The sequence below is a fragment of the Myotis nattereri genome (assembly GCF_964212035.1).
Source record: "Myotis nattereri genome assembly, chromosome: 3".
In the NCBI taxonomy this organism is placed as follows: domain Eukaryota; kingdom Metazoa; phylum Chordata; class Mammalia; order Chiroptera; family Vespertilionidae; genus Myotis; species Myotis nattereri.
Genome location: NC_138077.1, coordinates 67,629,546 through 67,649,126, shown reverse-complemented (window position 1 = coordinate 67,649,126; position 19,581 = coordinate 67,629,546). Strand labels below are relative to the sequence as shown.

The 19,581-nt window shown below is 39.8% G+C and overlaps 1 protein-coding gene across 1 annotated transcript; it reads left to right on the top strand.

Moving 5' to 3' along the window:
- The first annotated feature begins 3,735 nt into the window (after nucleotides 1-3,735).
- Nucleotides 3,736-19,271, top strand: ABHD10 (abhydrolase domain containing 10, depalmitoylase). The gene is made up of 5 exons (XM_081086408.1): nucleotides 3,736-3,894; nucleotides 5,575-5,758; nucleotides 13,459-13,570; nucleotides 13,956-14,093; nucleotides 18,275-19,271. The coding sequence occupies exons 1-5, from the start codon at nucleotides 3,753-3,755 to the stop codon at nucleotides 18,617-18,619; spliced, it is 921 nt and encodes a 306-aa protein (XP_080942534.1). The 5' UTR covers nucleotides 3,736-3,752; the 3' UTR covers nucleotides 18,620-19,271.
- The last annotated feature ends 310 nt before the right edge of the window (nucleotides 19,272-19,581 follow it).

The window sequence follows — 19,581 nt, the reverse complement described above, 5'->3', positions numbered from 1 at the left end:
ATTTCAGTCTGAAGAAAAACTCATCTCTCATTAGGAAGTTGCCTATTGGTAACATGACAAGTGTGGCCGGGTGGATTAATCAGCCAAAGTCCATTGTAGACTCTACATAAAGGATGTTGTGTGCTAACAATATGATTTGTGGTTTAAAAACAAGTAATTAGAAGTATCTCTGGTCACATTCCTGTTGTTAACAAAATGAGGTACCCCTGGAAACCCTGACATCTTATTATCTTTTTTCACAGATGCATTTAGTACTGGGGATTACAAGGACTGTGTTTACTTATACTTCTATATGACAAGGAATCAATCACACAGGTGTGAAGTAAAGCTCTAGGGCTCTATTCCATGGGGACCTCATCTGTCTCCCTGAACAAAGGCAGCAGGTTTCAGAGAGAGAAACTGCCCTCACCAATACGCTCTTTCATCCCGGTTAATGAAGGCAACATTTACAGTAGGTCAATGGGAACAAATTTGCCTACTTCAAACACATCTCTGTCAGTAAAAGTACATTTACTTGACAGCAGCCCCAATTTTTTTCTGATTTGTTAGACCAATAAGGGTGTACAGAGGGAATGATCAATGGATTGTGTGCAGTGTTTTTTCCCACTATAAGGACAAATCAGGTTTTTTTTGTTTGTTTTTTCCATTTTGCTGCACATCAAATGCAAGACCTGCAAAAATATAGGAAGAGAATAGGGACAGGGATGATTGAGAATCTGCAATTATCCAAAAACTTTGAGGATAAGTATGTATCGTTAGGATATGAGGGATGGTGAAGTGGCGTGCATTGGGCATCGCCATATTAACTTAGTCCCTCTGTAGTCTACAACAGGCCCAATAGAGAACTAGCAAAATAACTTAGCAACTTTCAAAAGTTTGTCCTGAAGTCAAGAGGCTGTCCTTGCTCTCTGTTTCTGGCCTTACATTTCTCAAGAAAGATATCTGTTCAGTTTCTATTTAGCTAACTTTTCCAGCTAAGTTTTCTTTGGTTCTCAAGACTCCAAAGATAGGCTGATTCACTTTTTCTAACCCTTTGCCTTTAATTCTAACTCCGAATCATTGCTCCGATATTTATGACCAAGACATTAAAGTAGCTTTACTCAAAGTATATCAATCATAGTGACTTTTTAAGTAGTGGAAAACTAGGTAAGGCCTTACTTGTTGATGCTTGAGACCCTCCAGAATTACATTAGAGTGTCAGAGCTGGAATCCAGAAATCCTTGTACCACAATTTAACCACTAGAGGCCTGGTGCACAAAATCTGTGCACATAGGTGGGGGGAGGGTTCCTCAGCCTGGCCTGCGCCCTCTCACAGTCCGGGAATCCTCGGGGGATGTCCGACTGATGGCTTAGGCATGGCAGTTGGACATCCTTTGCGCAATTGGGGCTGTAGAGGGACAGGGGAGGTTGGCCAGCCGAGGAGGGATCGTGGGAGGGGTCCAGGGCATGTCCGGCCCATCTTGCTCAGTCCTGATCAGTCGGACCCCAGCAGCAAGCTAACCTACCAGTCAGAGTGTCTGCCTTCTGGTGGTCAGTGCCCATCATAGCGAGTGGTTGAGTGGCCTTAGCATATCATTAGCATATAATGCTTTGATTGGTTGAACGGGTGACCGAACAACTGGACACTTAGCATATTAGGCTTTTACTGTATAGGATTTTTCTATTATTGGCCATTTCATTTTTTTTCTTCTGTTTGCTTCTAAAACTGATGCTGTAGTTGCCCTAGTCAGTTTGGCTCAGTGGATAGAATGTCAGCCTGCAGACTGAAGGGTCCCGGGTTTGATTCTGGTCAAGGGCACATACCTCAGTTGCAGGCTCTTCCCTGGCCAGGCCCTGGTCAGTGCTCCTGCAGGAGGCAACTAATCAATGTTTTTCTCACATCAATTTTTCTGTTTTTCCCTCTCTCTTCTACTCTCTAAAAAAATCAATGGAAAAATATCCTTGGGAGAGGATTAAAAAAAACAAAAAACAAAACAAAAAACTAGTGCTGCAGTAATAATATGAATCCTTATGTGTTAATATTGTTTTCTATAGGATAGTCACAAAATGGGACCACTGGATCAGGGGTGTTGAAAATGATACCTATTTTAAATTATAAAGATGTGATCATATTAGTTGACAAGAGTTTAGCAATTCACATTCCCACCAGCCATATATTTGTACCAGTTTCCCAGGATTTTTGACAATACTTGCTGTTTTTAATTTTTGCCAATCTGATGGGTGGGGAAAGATGGCATGTTATTTTTTTTAATTCACATTTTCCAATAGTGAGGTTGGACATCATGTTTACACACATGAACTGCCTATTCATAGCCACTGACCAATTTTATTGGAATTATATTTTTTATCATTTCTTGAAGCAGATTAAATAGAAGTATTCATGTTCTGTTGTGCAGTAAAATAAATTTTTCTAGACTCTCATTTGACTAGAGGCACCTTTTACCATTCAAAATGTTTAGGCCTGGCTGATGTGGCTCAATGGTTGAGCCTCAACTTATGAACCAGGAGGTCCTGGATTCGATTCTGGTCAAGGGCACATGCCCAGGGTTGTAGGTTCCATCCCCAGTGGTGGGGGGAGGGAGGCAGGAGGCAGCTGATCAATGATTCTCTCTCATCATTGATATTTCAATGACTTTCTCCTCCTTCCCTCTTGAAATCAATAAAAATATATTTAAAATGTTTAAATCTGTATATAGTCAAATGTTTTTATTCTTTATGATTTGGGAATTGCAAGTTTTAAGATTAAGTTCTTTCTACCCTAACCAGTTTGGCTCAGTGGATAGAGCGTCGGCCTGCGGACTGAAAGGTCTCACGTTCGATTCTGGCTAACAGCATGTACCTTGGTTGCGGGCACATCCCCAGTAGGGAGTGTGCAGGAGGCGGCTGATCGATGTTTCTCTCTCATCGATGTTTCTGGCTCTCTATCCCTCTCCCTTCCTTTCTGTGAAAAATCAATTTAAAAATATATTTAAGAAATATTCTCCTAAATGTACTTATTTCTTCTGTTGAGATTTTTAAAAATCCTCACCTGAAAACATGTTTTTATGGATTTTAGAGAGGAAGACGAGAGTTTGTTTTTTCAATCTACTGGGACTTATTTTTGCAGATAACGTGAGGCAAGGGCCAGACTGGCTCAGTAGTCAGGCAGAGGAAGAGGAAGAGGAAGAGCAAGAACGAAACCAAATTTAGAAAGGGGCGGAGGAGGATGAATGTTCTGTTCCACTCTTTAAACAAGTGGGTTTACGGTCAGATTGTGGAAGCCTCTCCAGTACAGGTTAGAACTGTCAGGGGTTGGAGGTAGAGGAGATATAGGGAGGATAAATGGTGATGGAAAAAAAATAATAAAGTTTAAAAATAAAAATGCAAAAAAAACCCTCAAGAGGGTGAGAGCGACTTGTACTGCATCAAGCTTAACTTTCATGCTTCCACTCCCTAGAGCCCTCAGGTCGATGAGACAGCGGGTTTCCAACCGAAGAACCTTGGAAAGGTGCCGCGCTGCTTCCAGCCCTGCAATACCTACCTGCCTGCTGAGCAATAGCTACCGACAGGCGCCAGAGGGCAACCAACTGCACCTAAGCGAAAACGGGCAATAGCGACGCCGCTTTGCGCATGCGCGCTTCCGAGCACCGCGAGTCTTCCAGGCGCTCTTTAGCCAATCCCGTCTTCCAGCCGGGGCGCATGCGCAGCCTCGCTTCCTCTGCGCTCTGCGGCGTCTCCGTAGCTCAGCGCGGGGCGCAGGGGCCGCTGGGAAGATGGCTGGAGTGGGCATGGCGGCTGCGGCGGCCAGGGATCCTTGTCGGAGGTGGGGCTGTACGGCCGTCTCCTTCGGCTTCCACCGTGGCCTCTGCACGTTACTCGTTCGGAAGCCCGAGAAGGCGCCACGGTGGTTCCCAGGTTAGTGCCCGAAAGACGGGAACAGAAAGCGTTCTTTCGGACATCCCGGTTTCACCCGTTCCTTTCTGTGCGTTTTTGGCGCCCCGTTCAAAAATGTCCTTGTCCCGGCAGTTCTGGCGAAGGCTGTGCGAGAGCAGCGCGGCGGCCCGGGGTGTCCTGGACCCGGGGTGTCCTGGACCCGGGGCCCGGCCTCTTCCCGCGGTGACGCTCCGCCAAGGTCCCGCTCTCCGCCCTCCTCCCCTGCGCTCAGCGCCGAAGAGGGAAAGTTAACGAGTATTTACCGCGTTTGCTGATTAGTTGATTTTTCTTTTTTTTTCTTTGTGGGTGGTAGGGGTTTTTACAGATCGTGACTCTGGGAAGGTGCATAGACCTGCCCTCCTTGGACTTGAGGGGACTTAAAATTGGAACAGTCTCGTTGTAAAAGTGTATAAAGATCGAGCCTTATTTCTCATTTTGTCTTCTCGAGGCTCCCGCTCCGTGAAAACCATTATCATTCCTTGATAAAGGACACTGTAATTTAAACCAGAAATCGGAGCCCTTTACCATTTTCTTTATCTTGTGCTTGGCTCCTCCCTCTTCCTATTCCAACGCCACCCTCCCATGTATAGGGTGGCCCCCCAAAATGTATATACACTTAACAGCTGAGCTCCATTGATGTTTCTTTTCAGATTTAACCCATTGGAATTAATAATTGTTCAAAGTGTATATAGTCTGTCTTTCTAAAGTTTGCCTTTTTAGCTTTTGGTTTTGTTTTGTCCACACCTTGGGCACTCAGGTGCATGATTGCTTGGAATGGGAATTGTCATTGCAGATACTCTTTGTTTTGAGTTAAAATGTTTAAATGTTTATAATCAGTTTAACTTGCATTTAATTGTACACAATCAAAAGACGTGTTATATGTTTCTCTAGCGTAGTGTGTCATTTCATTATTACATTTCATTAAAGAAGTTCCAGTTCATCTATTGAGCACTGAAGCACCAGGCTTTGAACTAATTCTTATTGTACAAAGATCCTTTATGGATATAATGTTAACCTGTCCACTTAAAGCTTACCGAGGTTAAATAGATGATTGTCTCGCGGAGACATTCTTGTGTTGGGAAGTAACATTAACAGGATAGGGAGGATTTTTGAGTGCTGAACGAGGGAAACGGGAAATGAACATTTCTGCTTATACAATCTGCCAACCAATGTAACTGGCTCCTTCTAGCCCTGCTTTTCACTGAAAGTTTTAAATTTGTAATACTTCACTATACATGGAAACTTTGAAACAAGCTTACATGTAAAAGTAATAGTTTTAAGGTCTCCAATTTAATTTTTTAAAATCAACTTCTTAAATCCAGAATGAGGTAAACTTTATCAGCTCACATGGAAGAGACTGACAAGTTTTTGTAGCCACAGTAAAGGAGAGGAAGGTTTCATACGTTTTTGAAGAAGCAAGATTGGACCTTACTCAAAGATGGTACTGATTTTGAAATGAAGATATGCACAGACTTGTCATAGAATATGCACAGACGAATAGAATACATCAGTGTTTTGTGTTTTCTATTAAGTGGAAATAGTATTTGACATCAGTTTGACAAGTTAAAGTTAAGATTGAAAAAATATATATACATATATATATATGGTTTTCCAAAAACTGTATTTGCAAACTATGGTTTATGTTTTGTGTACTTTGTTTAGCTTGCAGACAAAAGGCATCAGTCTCTTTCCTTAGTCGACCAGACCTTCCAAAACTGGCTTATAAGAGACTAAAAGGCAAAAGTCCAGGAATTATCTTCCTCCCTGGCTATATTTCTAATATGACTGGTACAAAAGCATTGGCGATTGAGGAGTTTTGCAAATCTCTAGGTCACGCCTATATAAGGTAGGAACAACACATTTTAGAGAAAATATTACTACCATTTTAGCATGGCAGTGGAGAATTACTTCTGCTCTAACCAATTGAAGCAAATGCCAGCATTTTTATAGATTAATTTATTTTAATGGTTGTAAACTTTCTTGTGACTTAGGGTGCTTGTAAATGCAACCTTTAAAAGACCTTTTTAAAAAGTCTTTGTGCCACATTGAATGCTGGCAGGAAAGGAAACTAATGATAACTAAGCTCTTTAGCTACAATAACCTAATAAGACAACAAACCAATATACTATAGTTGGCTTTCTTGTGATTATATTGTGGTTTTCCATTTGGGGCTTAAGGACTTTTACTTACCACTGTTTATTACCTTACTTTTTAAAATATGTATTTAAAAATAATATATATGCATTTAAAAGTACAGTAAGTCATCAGTTAATGTCATTGATAAGTTCTGCAACTTTAAGTGAAATGACATATAAACAAGCCAGTTTTACCATAGACTAATTGATATAAACAAGAGTTAAATGCCTGTGACATCTCATCAATATTATAATGGAACAGCCTTGAACAAAATATTGGAGGGCCTCCTGTTTTGTAAAATTAGTATTATATAATTCACATTTCCTGCGTTTTCTTTCTCCTCACTGCTGTAATTTGAATATGTATAAGTATAAATAGGGATATATGGTGTTTAACTAAAACTTGATTTCACAATTTGTAATATTTTATGCTGATAATTATTTTAGTAAAATAACATGTTTATGTTGCTGTTACTAGGTTTGTTTACCTATAACAATTATTTATTTAGTACCTAATTTGCCAGAAAAGATAGTACGGTTTAATAGAAAGAGCACTGGCCTGGAACTCAAGAAACATGGGCCGTAGAATCAATTTTAGCAATAACTGTGACAGATAAGTCCGTTAATAAACACTGGACCTATTTTCATCATAAAAAAAAGGAGATTTGATTAAGGTAATTTCTGAATTATTTTCAGAACAGCCTAGAAAAAGGTAGTTCCACTAACTGCTCAGTAGAGCTAGAAAATACAGCTTTTAGGAATAAAATAATAAAAACTTTTAGACTTTACTAGTATCTGTTTAACATAATAGTAAAAATTATATCAGTTATATAGCATTTATAATTAGTTCTTAGTTCTTATATCAGATTAACTAATTGTTTCATTTTCATTCTCAGAACTCTTAAAAAATCTATTAACTTGTTCTGAAGACTGGTGTATCTTTTGCAAGTAGACTTTCTAGCACTGTTTTGGGTGCTGTGAAATATAAAACACTAGGCCAGTGATGGCGAACCTATGAACTCATTTTTTTGGTTGATTTTTCTTTGTTAAATGGCATTTAAATATATAAAATAAATATCAAAAATATAAGTCTTTGTTTTACTATGGTTTGCAAATATCAAAAAATTTCTATATGTGACACGGCACCAGAGTTAAGTTAGGGTTTTTCAAAATGCTGACACCCCGAGCTCAAAAGGTTCACCATCACTGCACTAGGCAGTGGTTCTCAACCTTCCTAATACCGCGATCCTTCAATACAGTTCCTCATGTTGTGGTGACCCCAACCATAAAATTATTTTCGTTGCTACTTCATAACTGTAATTTTGCTACTTTTATGAATTGTAATGTAAATATCTGATATGCTATATGTGTTTTCCGATGGTCGCAACTCACAGGTTGAGAACCGCCGAGGCCCGGTGCACAAATTCGTGCACCAGCGGGATCCCTCGGCCTGGCCTATTGGATTGGGCCGAAACTGGCTCACCGACATCCCCCGAGGGGGTCCTGGATTATGAGAGGGCGCAGGCCAGGCCAAGAGACCCCAACGGTGCACTATTGGGGCCAAGGAGGAACATGGGAGGTTGGCCAGTCGGGTAGGGCGTGTCTGGCCCTTCTCGCTCAGATTGGCCAGACCCCAGCAACAAGTTAACACATTGTTTGCGGGTAGGTTTTATCGCGCGCTAACAGGTGGTGCGGGCGATTTTTGCTAATTTCTTGTGCAAATGGCAATGTTCAGTAAAATTACGATAACTTTAGTTTACGTATTTATACGTTACCCGCATTCTACCACTAGTCTATAAAAAACGTATTAATATGTGTCCCGCGCTCTTCTACACTGGTAGAACGTATAAATACGTAAAACATATAAATACGTTTCCCGCATACAGTGTGTTAACCAACTGGTTGGAGTGCCTGCCTCCTGGTGGTTAGTGCACGTTATAGTGACTGGTCGACCAGTCGACTGTCTGCCTCCTAGTGGTCAGTGCACATCATAGCAAACGGTTGAGCGGTCTTAGTATATCATTAGCATATTACACTTTGATTGGTTGAACGGACGACCAACTGGACACTTAGTATATTAGGCTTTTATTATATAGGATGGTCATTACCCTTAAAGAACCTTTTATAAGGCTGGGAAACAGGAGAAAATGCATATGAGTAATTTGGAAAAAATACTCATCAGAAAGTGATAGTCTCAAAAGAGCAGTACCCTTTATTTTATCAGGTGAGAGAAAGAAAACTGGGGATTTAAGTGGATAGAAAAGTCTTTATAAAGGAACATTGAAGAATAGTTAGGTTTGGGATAAGAAGGAAGAGCTATCTAGGAAGGGGACTAGCCTCAGCAAAATATCATGATAACAGAAATATTGTCATCATTCTCCCTCTTTGTCCCTAAAATATTTTGAATCAAAAAATCACCTTTTTGCCAGTTCTTAAGTTTAAATTGAGGCTGGGAGAGCTATCCATTTCTATCTCCCTATAAGACATATGTAGGTTTTCTGCATTTTGGATATATGTAAAATACATTTTAAAGGCCGAAACCGGTTTGGCTCAGTGGATAGAGCATCGGCCTATGGACTGAAAGGTCCCAGGTTCGATTCCGGTCAAGGGCATGTACCTGGGTTGCAGGCACATCCCCAGTAGGGGATGTGCAGGAGGCAGCTGGTCGATGTTTCTCTCTCATCGATGTTTCTAACTCTCTATCTCTCTCCCTTCCTCTCTGTGGAAAATCAATAAAATATATTTTTTAAAAAATACATTTTAAAGGTATATTAAGTAATCATAATAAAATTAGAATGTTTGGAGACTATTAAGTGGTATGGTGTTAAAATGCAGTCTATGTATCCTATGTAATAAAAGCCCAATATGCTAAGTATCCGGTTGTCCATTCAACCAATCAAAGCGTAATATGCTAATGATATGCTAAGGCCACTCAGTCGCTCATTATGAAGTGCACTGACCACCCCGGAGCAGACTGTCAACTAGTTGCTATGACATGCACTGACCACTAGGAGAAAGATGCTCCGACTGGTAGATTAGCTTGCTGCTGGGGTCCCGCCAATTGGGACTGAGCAAGACAGGCGAGACATGCCCTGGAGCCCTCCTGTGGTCCCTCCCTGGCTGGCCAACCTCCTGTGTCCCTTCCTGGCCCTGATCATGCACCGTTGGGGTCCCTAGGCCTGGCCTGCGCCCTCTCACAATCTGGACCCCTTGGGGGATGTCGGAGAGCCAGTTTCAGCCCAATCCCATAGGCCTGGCCGAGGGACCCCACTGGTGTAAGAATTCGTGCACCGGGCCTCTAGTATCTTTATACTAGTAAACCTTTAAAAAGGATAGCCTTTCACTACAAATTTTTAATTTGATCAAGTCTGTTATTTGCATTTATCAAAACTCCATTACAGTCTAATCACCATTACCTATTGCATTTAGCTTGCTATAAGAGATTTTATCTTCTATTTATACTTCAATTTCTCAGTTTACTTTTGTTGTGATTGTTGGCTGTAAAATTTAGATCTTGAGGAAATGGTTAGTTTTATGTATTATACAACAAGTAGTACATCTGTCTATATGAAAATGTATTCTTAATGTCCTGTCACCATGCCTAAAATAAAATTGAGTCAGAGCTAAGGACTATAACATTTTGTTTTAGGGCTGGTATTCTAGCATAATTATTCCTAATAGAATATTTAATTCTAGATTTGGGAATATGTCCTAGAGTATTGAGGCTACTAGGACAGACTTTTTTTTTTTAATATGTTTTTATTGAGTTCAGAGAGAGGAAATGAGAGGGGGAGAGAGGGAAGAGGGAGGAGGAGAGACGGAGAAGCAGGGGGGAGGAGAGAGAGAGAGCGAGAGAGAGAGAGAGAGAAACATCGATGAGAAAGAAATATTAATTGGCTGCTTCCTGCACTATTCTTCAGTGTTCTTTTATAAAGACTTCTATCCACTTAAATCCCCAATTTTCTTTCTCACCTGATACTGGGGATTGAAACCAGGACATGTGCCCCTGACTGGGAATAGAACCAACAACCTCTTGGTGCATGGAGACATTGCTCAGCCAACTAAGCCTTTCTGGCCGGGCTAGGACAGATTTTGTTCCTGTGTTTAAAAGTCCTAAAACTGCTGAATATATTTGAATTATCTTTAACTTTTGGTTAGGGTTCTTACTTGCAACCTATTAGTCTCACTAAATGGTTATAATTTCCTTTATGAAGTGCCTTTATATGTATTCTGCATCTTTACCATATATTTGGAAGGAAAATATAAAAAATGCAGCAAGGAGAAATACCCAATTGCCTATCAAGGAGAAGGAAAGGAGGACTAGTTGGTGCCTTTCTCTCCTCTTTTCCCGGGTCTCCTATGTATCCTGGACTGAGAGGAAATAATTACTGTGATTTAGACTTCAGCAACTGCCTTGTTGCCCCATTTCCCGAGTCATTTCACTAGACACCTAAAGAAAATTTTAATTTCTTTCTTCTCCATCATCACTTACAAATCCCTTATCTGTAAAGAAATAAATATATATTATATATTACATACATACTCTAACGTGTATACTAAACATTGGGATTTATTAGTTTTTACAAGATTTTAAGAATCAGAAAAAAATGAAAGCTAAAATTTGAATAAAATCTTTTACTTTTACCTTCCATTTCTATTCATTCAGAATGTATTATGATACTGTGAGGTTTACATACCTAGTCACTATGGAGAATGCAAAGACAGTCTCAGGGATAAGACATACATATGAACACAAACTGTCTTATAAAGCAGGTTTTGATTGTGATTGATAAAAATGAATTCTGTAGAAATTTCATTAGCTAGAGATTTTTTTTTTTCTGCAAAGGTTTTCCAGCAAAAAAAGGTTCATTTGTACGAAGTTCTGAGAGAGGAGATCAGTAATGAAGGTGATGGGAAAAGGTATTTCAGGTGAAGGAAATAGTATGACTCATGCAACAGAGAAAGAAAACAGAGCTTACTTTAGGAGCAGCAAGTTGATCAATTTGGCCAAAGCAATAGTTTCCTTTGATGAAATAATAAAGGTCAATCTGGGGTGACCAGAATATAATGGCCTAAAAATACACGCTAAAGTACTAATTTTTTATGTTGTATGTCACAGGGAGCCATTGAAATAAATGCCATATCAATATAATCTGTCAGTTATAAAGTGGATCCATCCAAAGAGAGAATAGAGTCATAGAGCACAGTTAGCAGGTTACTGTGATATGGTGGTTTTGAGATGACAAAGAGCTGCACCAGGATATTGGTGTTACCAAATTGCAGAGAATGGAAAGAATGTAAGGGGGAAAAAATGCAAGTGAGTGAGGATGGATGGTACAGGGCAGGCAATTTTGAATAAGACAGTACGACCTTGAAGACCTGACATTCTAGTCAGAGAGAAACAAATACAGTGGGGCCTTAAGAGTTTAATTCTTTCCGTGACGGAGCTCATAACTCAAATTACTCGTATGTCAAATCATTACAGTGAACGAGTGAGGCACCTGATGCTGGACTGATGTTCTGGCGTTCACTGTGACGTTCGCTGCACCAACTAGCGATGGGGTATCTGAAGCTGGCTCGTAACCCGAATTTTAGCTCGCAACTCAAAGCAGAAAATGGGCTGAGAGACGGCTTGTATCTCTAAAAACTCGTTAGTTGGGACACTCGTAAGTCAAGGCCCCACTGTATTCAAAACCTGATTACAACACACAGTATGAAAAGTGTTAATTGAGTACATACATAAGACAGTGACTGGTTCTAAACAGGGCATATGTTGCAAAGAAAGTTCCTCAAAGGAGGTGACACAATTAGGAATTTGGGTAGGAAAGGAGGGTCTTGTAGGCAGTAGGAAACCATACAAAGACTCAAAGTTATGAATGGGCTTAGAATTGTGGGTAGTTCAATATAACTAGGGTTTATGGTAATCTACAGGAGTGGTAGATTTATTGAATTGAGACCTTGAGGAGAGGTGGAATTCACAGATCAGGCAGACTTTGAGCCAGGAGAACTAAGAAGTTGGAAGGAGAAGGAACTAAGTGGATGGGCTGGTAATTAATTTGATTCTGATCTCTTTCCTTTCCACTAATAATTCAGTAAGTATATACTAAGCACTTACCATGTGGGAGGCACTGGGAAAGCAGTGGTGATCAAAGCAAAGCCTGTGCTCATATGGAGCTTCCATGCTAGTGTGGGAGACAGAGCACACACAGAATAATCAAATGTCACGTATAATGTCAAGTAGCAATGTTTGCTCTCCTATATAATAAAAGGCTAATATGCAGATTGTCCCCTCGGGAGTTTGACCCAGAGACCAGGAGTTCGATTGCTCGCTATAACATGCGCTGACCACCATGGGGCAGCGCGGAACACGGCTGGCGACCAGCAGCGGGGCGCTGAGGGAGTGAAGGAAGGAGTAGACGGGGAGGCCAGGAGGTGGGGAACCTGATTGGCCCTGATCGATGGCCAGGCCTAGGGACCCTACCCATGAACAAATTCCATGCACCTGGCCTCTAGTGAAGAAAATAAAGCAGGGTAAGGGAGTAGAGAATGATGGAAGGAGTGCCATTTTAGAATGAATGGTCAGAGGAGACCTCTGAGGATGTAACATTTGAGCCAAAGGCCTGAGTCAAGTGAGAAAGCCATCTAAGTGGATATCTGGAGGTAGAGTATTCCATGTGGAGAGAAAAGCAGATGTAAAACTTCTAGGGCAGGAACATGGGTGATGTTTTCCATTAACTTCAAGAAGGAGAGGGACAATGTGGTTGTGAGGGAGAGAGAGCGGTACGGAACAAGATCAGAGAGGCAGTCAGGGGCCAGAGTGTAGTAAGGACCTTGGATTTTATTTAAAGACTAGAGGCCCAGTCCATGAAATTCATGCATAGATAGGGTCCCTAGGCCTGGCCAGCAATCAGGGCCAATCGGGGCCTTCCTTCCCCCTGCTGCCAGCTGCCAGCCAGGGTCTTCCTTCGTTCCATGCTGCCTTCTGGTGGTCAGTGTACATCATAGCAAGCAGTTGAACTCCCAGTCAATTGAACTCCCGAGGGGACAATTTGCATATTAGCCTTTTATTATATAGGATTATAGAAAGCCTTTGGCAGGTTTGTACAAGACATGATTTTTATTTTAAAAAGATCACTGACTACAGTGTGGGGAATAGGCTATGAGGGTGAAAATTGGGAAGGGAGACTCTTAGATCAGTCAAGAGAGGATAGTGACATGGACCCGGCTGCCAGCAGTGGAGGAGATCAGAAAGTGAATGACTCTTGGGGCTATTTGATGGTTAAGCCAATAGGATTTAATACATTTTAGGCATTGTATAATGATGAATGTGCTATATTCCTTAAAAATCAGAGAAACAAATATGTAGTTAGATAGATATCTGGATATAGATATGTATTTTCCCTTTTTTCAGGTTTGATTACTCAGGAGTTGGACAATCAGAAGGTAACTTAGAAGAGTCTACAGTAGGAAAATGGAGAAAAGATGTTCTTTCTATAATTGATGACTTAGCTGAAGGACCACAGGTGACTATTTTTGTTAAATATGATATCATTGTTGATGATACCCTCATAATATTTGAGCTGTTTCTTTGATATGAAAATTTATTTAAATTTTAACAACCAATATTGATATTTGACTTAAAATTGTTCTGTCATTTTAACTTCCTCATAAAATGTAAGTACCATTTTACTTATTTTACCTATTTTATTGTCATAATTCTCCATTGTAGACCAAATACTTTAACAAAAAGTAATCATAATTTTAATTCTACTTTGTATCAACTATTAAAAAGTCTGGGAGCCAAAGGATATAAAAGAAAAAAAGTATATAAATTCTGTTAAATTACTCACTACCTTTATAGAAAAGAAAAAAATTGCTCTTTAAAACTACACATATTTTCAATTTTAGATACTAGTTGGATCTAGCCTCGGCGGATGGCTTATGCTTCATGCTGCAATTGCACGGCCACAAAAGGTTGTGGCCCTTATTGGTATAGCTGCAGCTGTAGATGGCCTAGTGACAGAGTTTAATCAGCTTCCTGTTGAGGTAAGTCACAGGCATACCTCCTGTCATCCTTCTGCTTCCTCTTTCTTTGAATATTTGTCCATGTGTCATCATTCCTGTGATTTACTATTTTGGCCCATCTTTTGTCTTAGCTGCTCCTTTAAATACCATCTCTTTGCTTTCTTTACCATTTAGTCTCTTGTTTAAGGTTTCCTTTTCTTCAGTCTCTTCAATTCATTCTGGCAAATGTTGGAGCCATATCAATGAAATAACACTTTAAATGTCTTTTTTTAGCAACATTTTCTTTATTAATTGCATTTACTTATTTTGATCATGCATCATGATCTCTTCTTTTCCTCTTTGTGGCATGTGAGAAATAGTACCTATTCGTATGACCACATTAAACTTGACTAATCGATTATGACTTCTTTTTTTTTTTTAGCCTGTAAACAGCCTCAGATCCTCTCAGCAGAGCTCTCCAAGAATTAGCTCACAGGAGATAAGATAGCCAGTTCTGTCTTAGATATTTAGTTGACATTCTTTTCTTTACTCCTACTTCTCATCTTCCAATAGATTACTTTTTCATTAGTAGTATATTCCTCAGCAAAATATGGTAGAATGAGGTTTCTGAAATAACTGGGAAGGTAATTAGTTTATTATACTTTATTATTGGACATATGTTTAAGCACTTCAGTTGTCTGCAAGGGTAAAGAAATAGTGGGTAATAGTTGTTTATTTTTGTATATGTTATTTATTTATTAAATCTATTGAGTTTTCCTTGGGCATCTTTTCTTAGGGATCTAAATTTTACCTGTGGTAAAATTTTACTCGTGGTACTAAGATCCTGGCAAGCCTGTGGCCCGGAAAATTAGAGAAAGGAAAATAGTCTAGAGCAGCGGCTCAAAAAGTATAGTCCCTAGGCCAGCAGCCTCAGCACCTGAGAACTTCTTAGAAAGGCATAGTCTTATGGTTCTTGTCCTTTTTCATTTGACTTATTTCGCTTAACATGATACTCTCAAAATTCAAATGTTGTTACAAATGGCATTTTTTTTATGGCTGAGTAGAATTCCATTGCAAATATGTACCACATCTTCTTGACCTACTCATCCATTGAAAGACACTTTGTTTCTGGATCTTGGCTACTGTGAATAGTGCTGCAGTGAACAGTGGACATAGGGGTGCCATATAATTTCACTCATATTTAATCTAATAAAAGACAAACATGCAAATTGACTGTACCTTCACTGTGCCTTAAGCCATGCCCACCAGCCAATCAGAGCGACTATATGCAAATTAACCCAACCAAGATGGCAGCTGGCAGCCATGGAGCTGGAGCGAGCAGGAGGCTTGGTTGCTCCAGTGGTGGAGGAAGCCAAGCTTCCCGCCTGCCGCGGCCGGCTCTGAGCTCCACTGAAGGCAACAAAGTTTCAATTATAGAAGGTAAATAAATCCCAGAATTAAAAAAGAAAAAGAAAAAAAGGAGAGTCTGGGAGCTTCCATCGCCGGGGGGCTTGGCCAGCCTGAAAACGGCTCTCAGCCCCTCACCCAGACTGGCCAGGCACCCCAATGGGGACCCCCCCACACACACACTAAAGGGGGTGTGGCCAGCCTGAAAACAGCCATCATCCCCTCATCGAGGCTGGCCAGGAACCCCAATGGGGACCCCTAACCTGAAGGGGGTGTAACCAGCCTACAAACAGCCATCAGCCCCTCACCCAGGCTGGCTAGACACCTCAGCGGGACCCCCACCCTGATCCGGGACACCCTTCAGGGCAAACCAGCCGGCCCTCACCCATGCACCAGGCCTCTATCCTATATAATAAAAGGGTAATATGCAAACTGACCCTAACAGTAGAAAGACTGGGAATGACTGGTCACTATGACATACACTGACCACCAGGGGGCAGAAGCTCTCTCCTGGTGGTCAGTGCGCTCCCACAGTGGGAGCTCTGCTCAGCCACAAGCCAGGCTGATCGCTGCCAGTACAGCGGTGGTGGTGGGAGCCTCTCCCACCTCCTCAGCAGCACTAGGGATGTCAGACTGCAGTTTAGGCTTGTTCCCCGCTGGCAAGTGGACATCCCGCTAGGGCTCCTGGGCTGCCAGAGGGATGTCTGATTGCCAGCTTAGGCCCAGTCCCCCCCGGGAGCGGGCCTAAGCCAGCGTGTGGTCATCCCCCGAGGGTTCCCAGACTGCAAGAGGGCACAGGCTGGGTTGATGGACCCTCCCCTCCCCAAGTGCACAAATTTTTGTTCACCGGACCTCTAGTGTGGGATATAAAACAGAAAGCAACAAAGTAAACAAACTCATACAGACAACAGTATGGTGGTTACCAGAGGAAAGGGCGAGGGGGCAAAAAAGGTAAAGGGGGAAATACAGTGACTGAAGGAGACTAGATTTTGGGGGATGATCTTACAGGTAATGTATCACATAATTGTACACTTGAAACTTAGGGATCTATATAATGTATTAACCAATGTCACTGCATTAAATTTAATTCAGTAAAAAAAGTCAAAAAGCATATTCTTGAGCTTCACCTGAGACCTACTAAATCAGAAACTGGGAGTGTGGCCTAATGAGCTGTTTTAACAAGTCTTTCAGGTGAAGTTTGAGAACCCTGCTCTAGAGAGTGAAGGATTAGAAGGAAAAAGAGAAATAAAAATAAGAAAAAATAGCATATGTAGTGTTAAATGTCTCAAGTTCTGCATTGAACCCAGTGCCATATATTATGTTTTAAGTTTATTCTTAGCTTACTTGTTCTTCCCGTCTCCGTAAGAAATGGCATTGTCTACAGTCAGGTTCTTTATGATTTCCTATCAGGTCTAAAATTGTGGGGCGGGTTTTCCTTGCACTTATTTCCTATTTCTGAGTTTTTTTCACTTTCTTGGTTATTTGTCATACATAAGTTGCTCAGTATCATCATGCTGCTAAATTTTCCTACCATTGCATCTTTCTGCATCTAAACCTTGGACCTCTTGACTGCATCCTCTAACTTGCTAATATAATGCTGCTCATGGTAAGAAATTATTTTAAGAACGTGGCAGAGTGGAAAGGAGTTGATTTAATAGGGTGGTTTCTTTTGTTTGTTATTGAGAAATGACAAGACCTAAGGTACATTTTTCTATTTGTGTGTGTATGTTCACATCACTCAAAGGGGGATTATGGTATATGGTAGATCCCCCCTGAGTGACTGAGAAGATCTGTATTCTGCCAATCAGCACATTTTGCTAATCCTAAATCAGACCAGGAAACAGTTAACAGAAACATGTTGAGCCCTTGGTAACTTAAAAGCATGTGTAAGGAAAGAGTAGGGACACTAGGACCGCTATTTTTTTTATTTTCTATACAAACAGCTAGCCCAAAAATGTCCAGGGAGCAGAAGTGGGGAGTGTTACTATTTTTTCTAGCTTTGAGATGTTAAAACCCAGCATTTCTCACTGTGTAGGAACTTGATGTACCTCTTTACTGACGCTAATCATTGTCTCCTTCTTTGGACACTAGAGGGCGTCAGACAGGATGTACAGCTGTTTGGAAACCAAGCTTCTCAACCACATTGCCTTGATACCGTTTCTTGGTGTAGAACTCATGCATATTGCACATTTTCTTTGGTTAATACTATTTTTGCTATTTCTGAACTTTATTTTTTTTTGAGGATTCAGGACATAAAACGTTCTGTGAAGTTTGTTCTTCAGATGAACAACATTCATTCAATTCAGTGGCAGATAACAGCTATTTGAGTAGGGATGTTTAAAATGCAACCATTATTGTGCCTCAATAATTAGCATAGTTTTCACTTTATTTAATAACCAGTGAAATTAAGTTTTAATTACTGAAATTACAAATTCAGGAGCAATCCGGAATAGCTTAAAGACAACTGAGTATCATTTTTGCTTTAAATATTTGGTTCACATGTTTTTTAATGCAGAAAACCTCATGATAATACTAGTTTCATACATTTTATATTTTTTGAATTTCTTGTTTTCAGGTCATTTGAGACGTATTTAGAAGTATAACTTTCAGATATACAGCTTTTCACTGAAATCAATGGATTTCAACCACTCAATTTCACTGAATCAAATCTTTCTGGTATTAAAAAAGACATTAAAATGCCTAAATATATATATTATATTGTATATATTTTTCTATTTAAATTCTTATATTGTTTAATATTATTGCATGTGTTAGTATGTCATAAATACTTATATTTTCCTAATTTTTTTCAATAGACACAAAAGGAAATAGAGATGAAAGGTGTGTGGAGCATGCCATCAAAATACAATGAAGAAGGAGTTTATCACATTCAGCATAGTTTCATTAAAGAAGCTGAACACCACTGCTTATTACATAGCCCTATTCCTGTGAACTGCCCTATAAGATTGCTCCATTGCATGAAGGATGATGTTGTATCTTGGCACACGTCCATACAGATTGCTGACCGAGTAGTCAGCACAGATGTAGATGTCATCCTTCGGAAACATGGTGATCACCGAATGAAAGAAAAAGCAGACATTCATCTTCTTGTTTGCACTATTGATGACTTAATTGATAGGCTTTCAACTGTAGTTACCTAGAATCACATTTGTAATCAGTATGTAAACTAGTGGATCCAGAAGATCCTGATATTAGGTTTTTTTCCTCTTACCATTATTTTGTAGATATCACATGAGGTTTTATTTAATGATGTCTTTGCACTTAAGTGATATAAATTGTGAAGAAAGTACAATTGTTCCTCTATACCCTCCAGGGATTGGTTCCAGGACACCCTCCACCTCTTGGATACCAGATTCTGAGGATGCTCAAGTCCATTATAGAAAAATGGCGTAGTATTTACATCTAACCTGCACACATCCTACTGTACACTTTAAATCAGCTCTAGATGGTTTGTACTACCTACTCCAATGCAAATGCTTTGTAAATAGTTGTCATACTGTATTGTTTTAGGAATCAACCTTCTGGAGTTTTTCTTTTTTTAAGTATTTTTGACTCGTGGTTGGTTAAATCCAGAGATATATAACCTGCAGAATCAGAGGGCGGAATATACCAGCTGCTCGAAAATTGGAAAATTTTCTTCTTCCTTCAGTCCCTAATTTTTTTTTTTCATTATTATATTTCCTATATTTTTATTCAAGAGATGTTTAGCTTCTAATGCTTTTGTTAACTGTGTCAGCTTTTAATTGTGTTCTGGTCTCCTTAGAATTATTAATAAAGCTTAAAATTTTCGTATTTTGTTTGGTATCATTGTATATGGAGACTTGTAAAATTCTGATTTTAAAATCAATTCACAAAATATAGGAACATAAACTTAAAATGATTAGAGAAACATCTGAAGCATAATAAAGTTCAAAAAATAAAGACTATTCTGCATGTTATATTTAAACTTAAAATTAAGGCTATCTTTTTTAAAGGCTCAAAGCTACAGTGATATACAGGGGTTATATCATTTCTAAGTTTTGGCTTATATATAATATATTTAAATGGGGAAATTTTAATGATATATTTCATATTTTAAAGAGGGAATTATCATTACATAGTA

Excerpts from the sequence above, each read along its gene's own strand:
- ABHD10 (XM_081086408.1), top strand. The coding sequence starts at position 3,753 with ATGGCTGGAGTGGGCATGGCGGCTGCGGCGGCCAGGGATCCTTGTCGG. Across the intron at positions 3,895-5,574 it reads GGCGCCACGGTGGTTCCCAG|CTTGCAGACAAAAGGCATCA; the intron begins GTTAGTGCCCGA and ends TACTTTGTTTAG. Across the intron at positions 5,759-13,458 it reads CTAGGTCACGCCTATATAAG|GTTTGATTACTCAGGAGTTG; the intron begins GTAGGAACAACA and ends CCCTTTTTTCAG.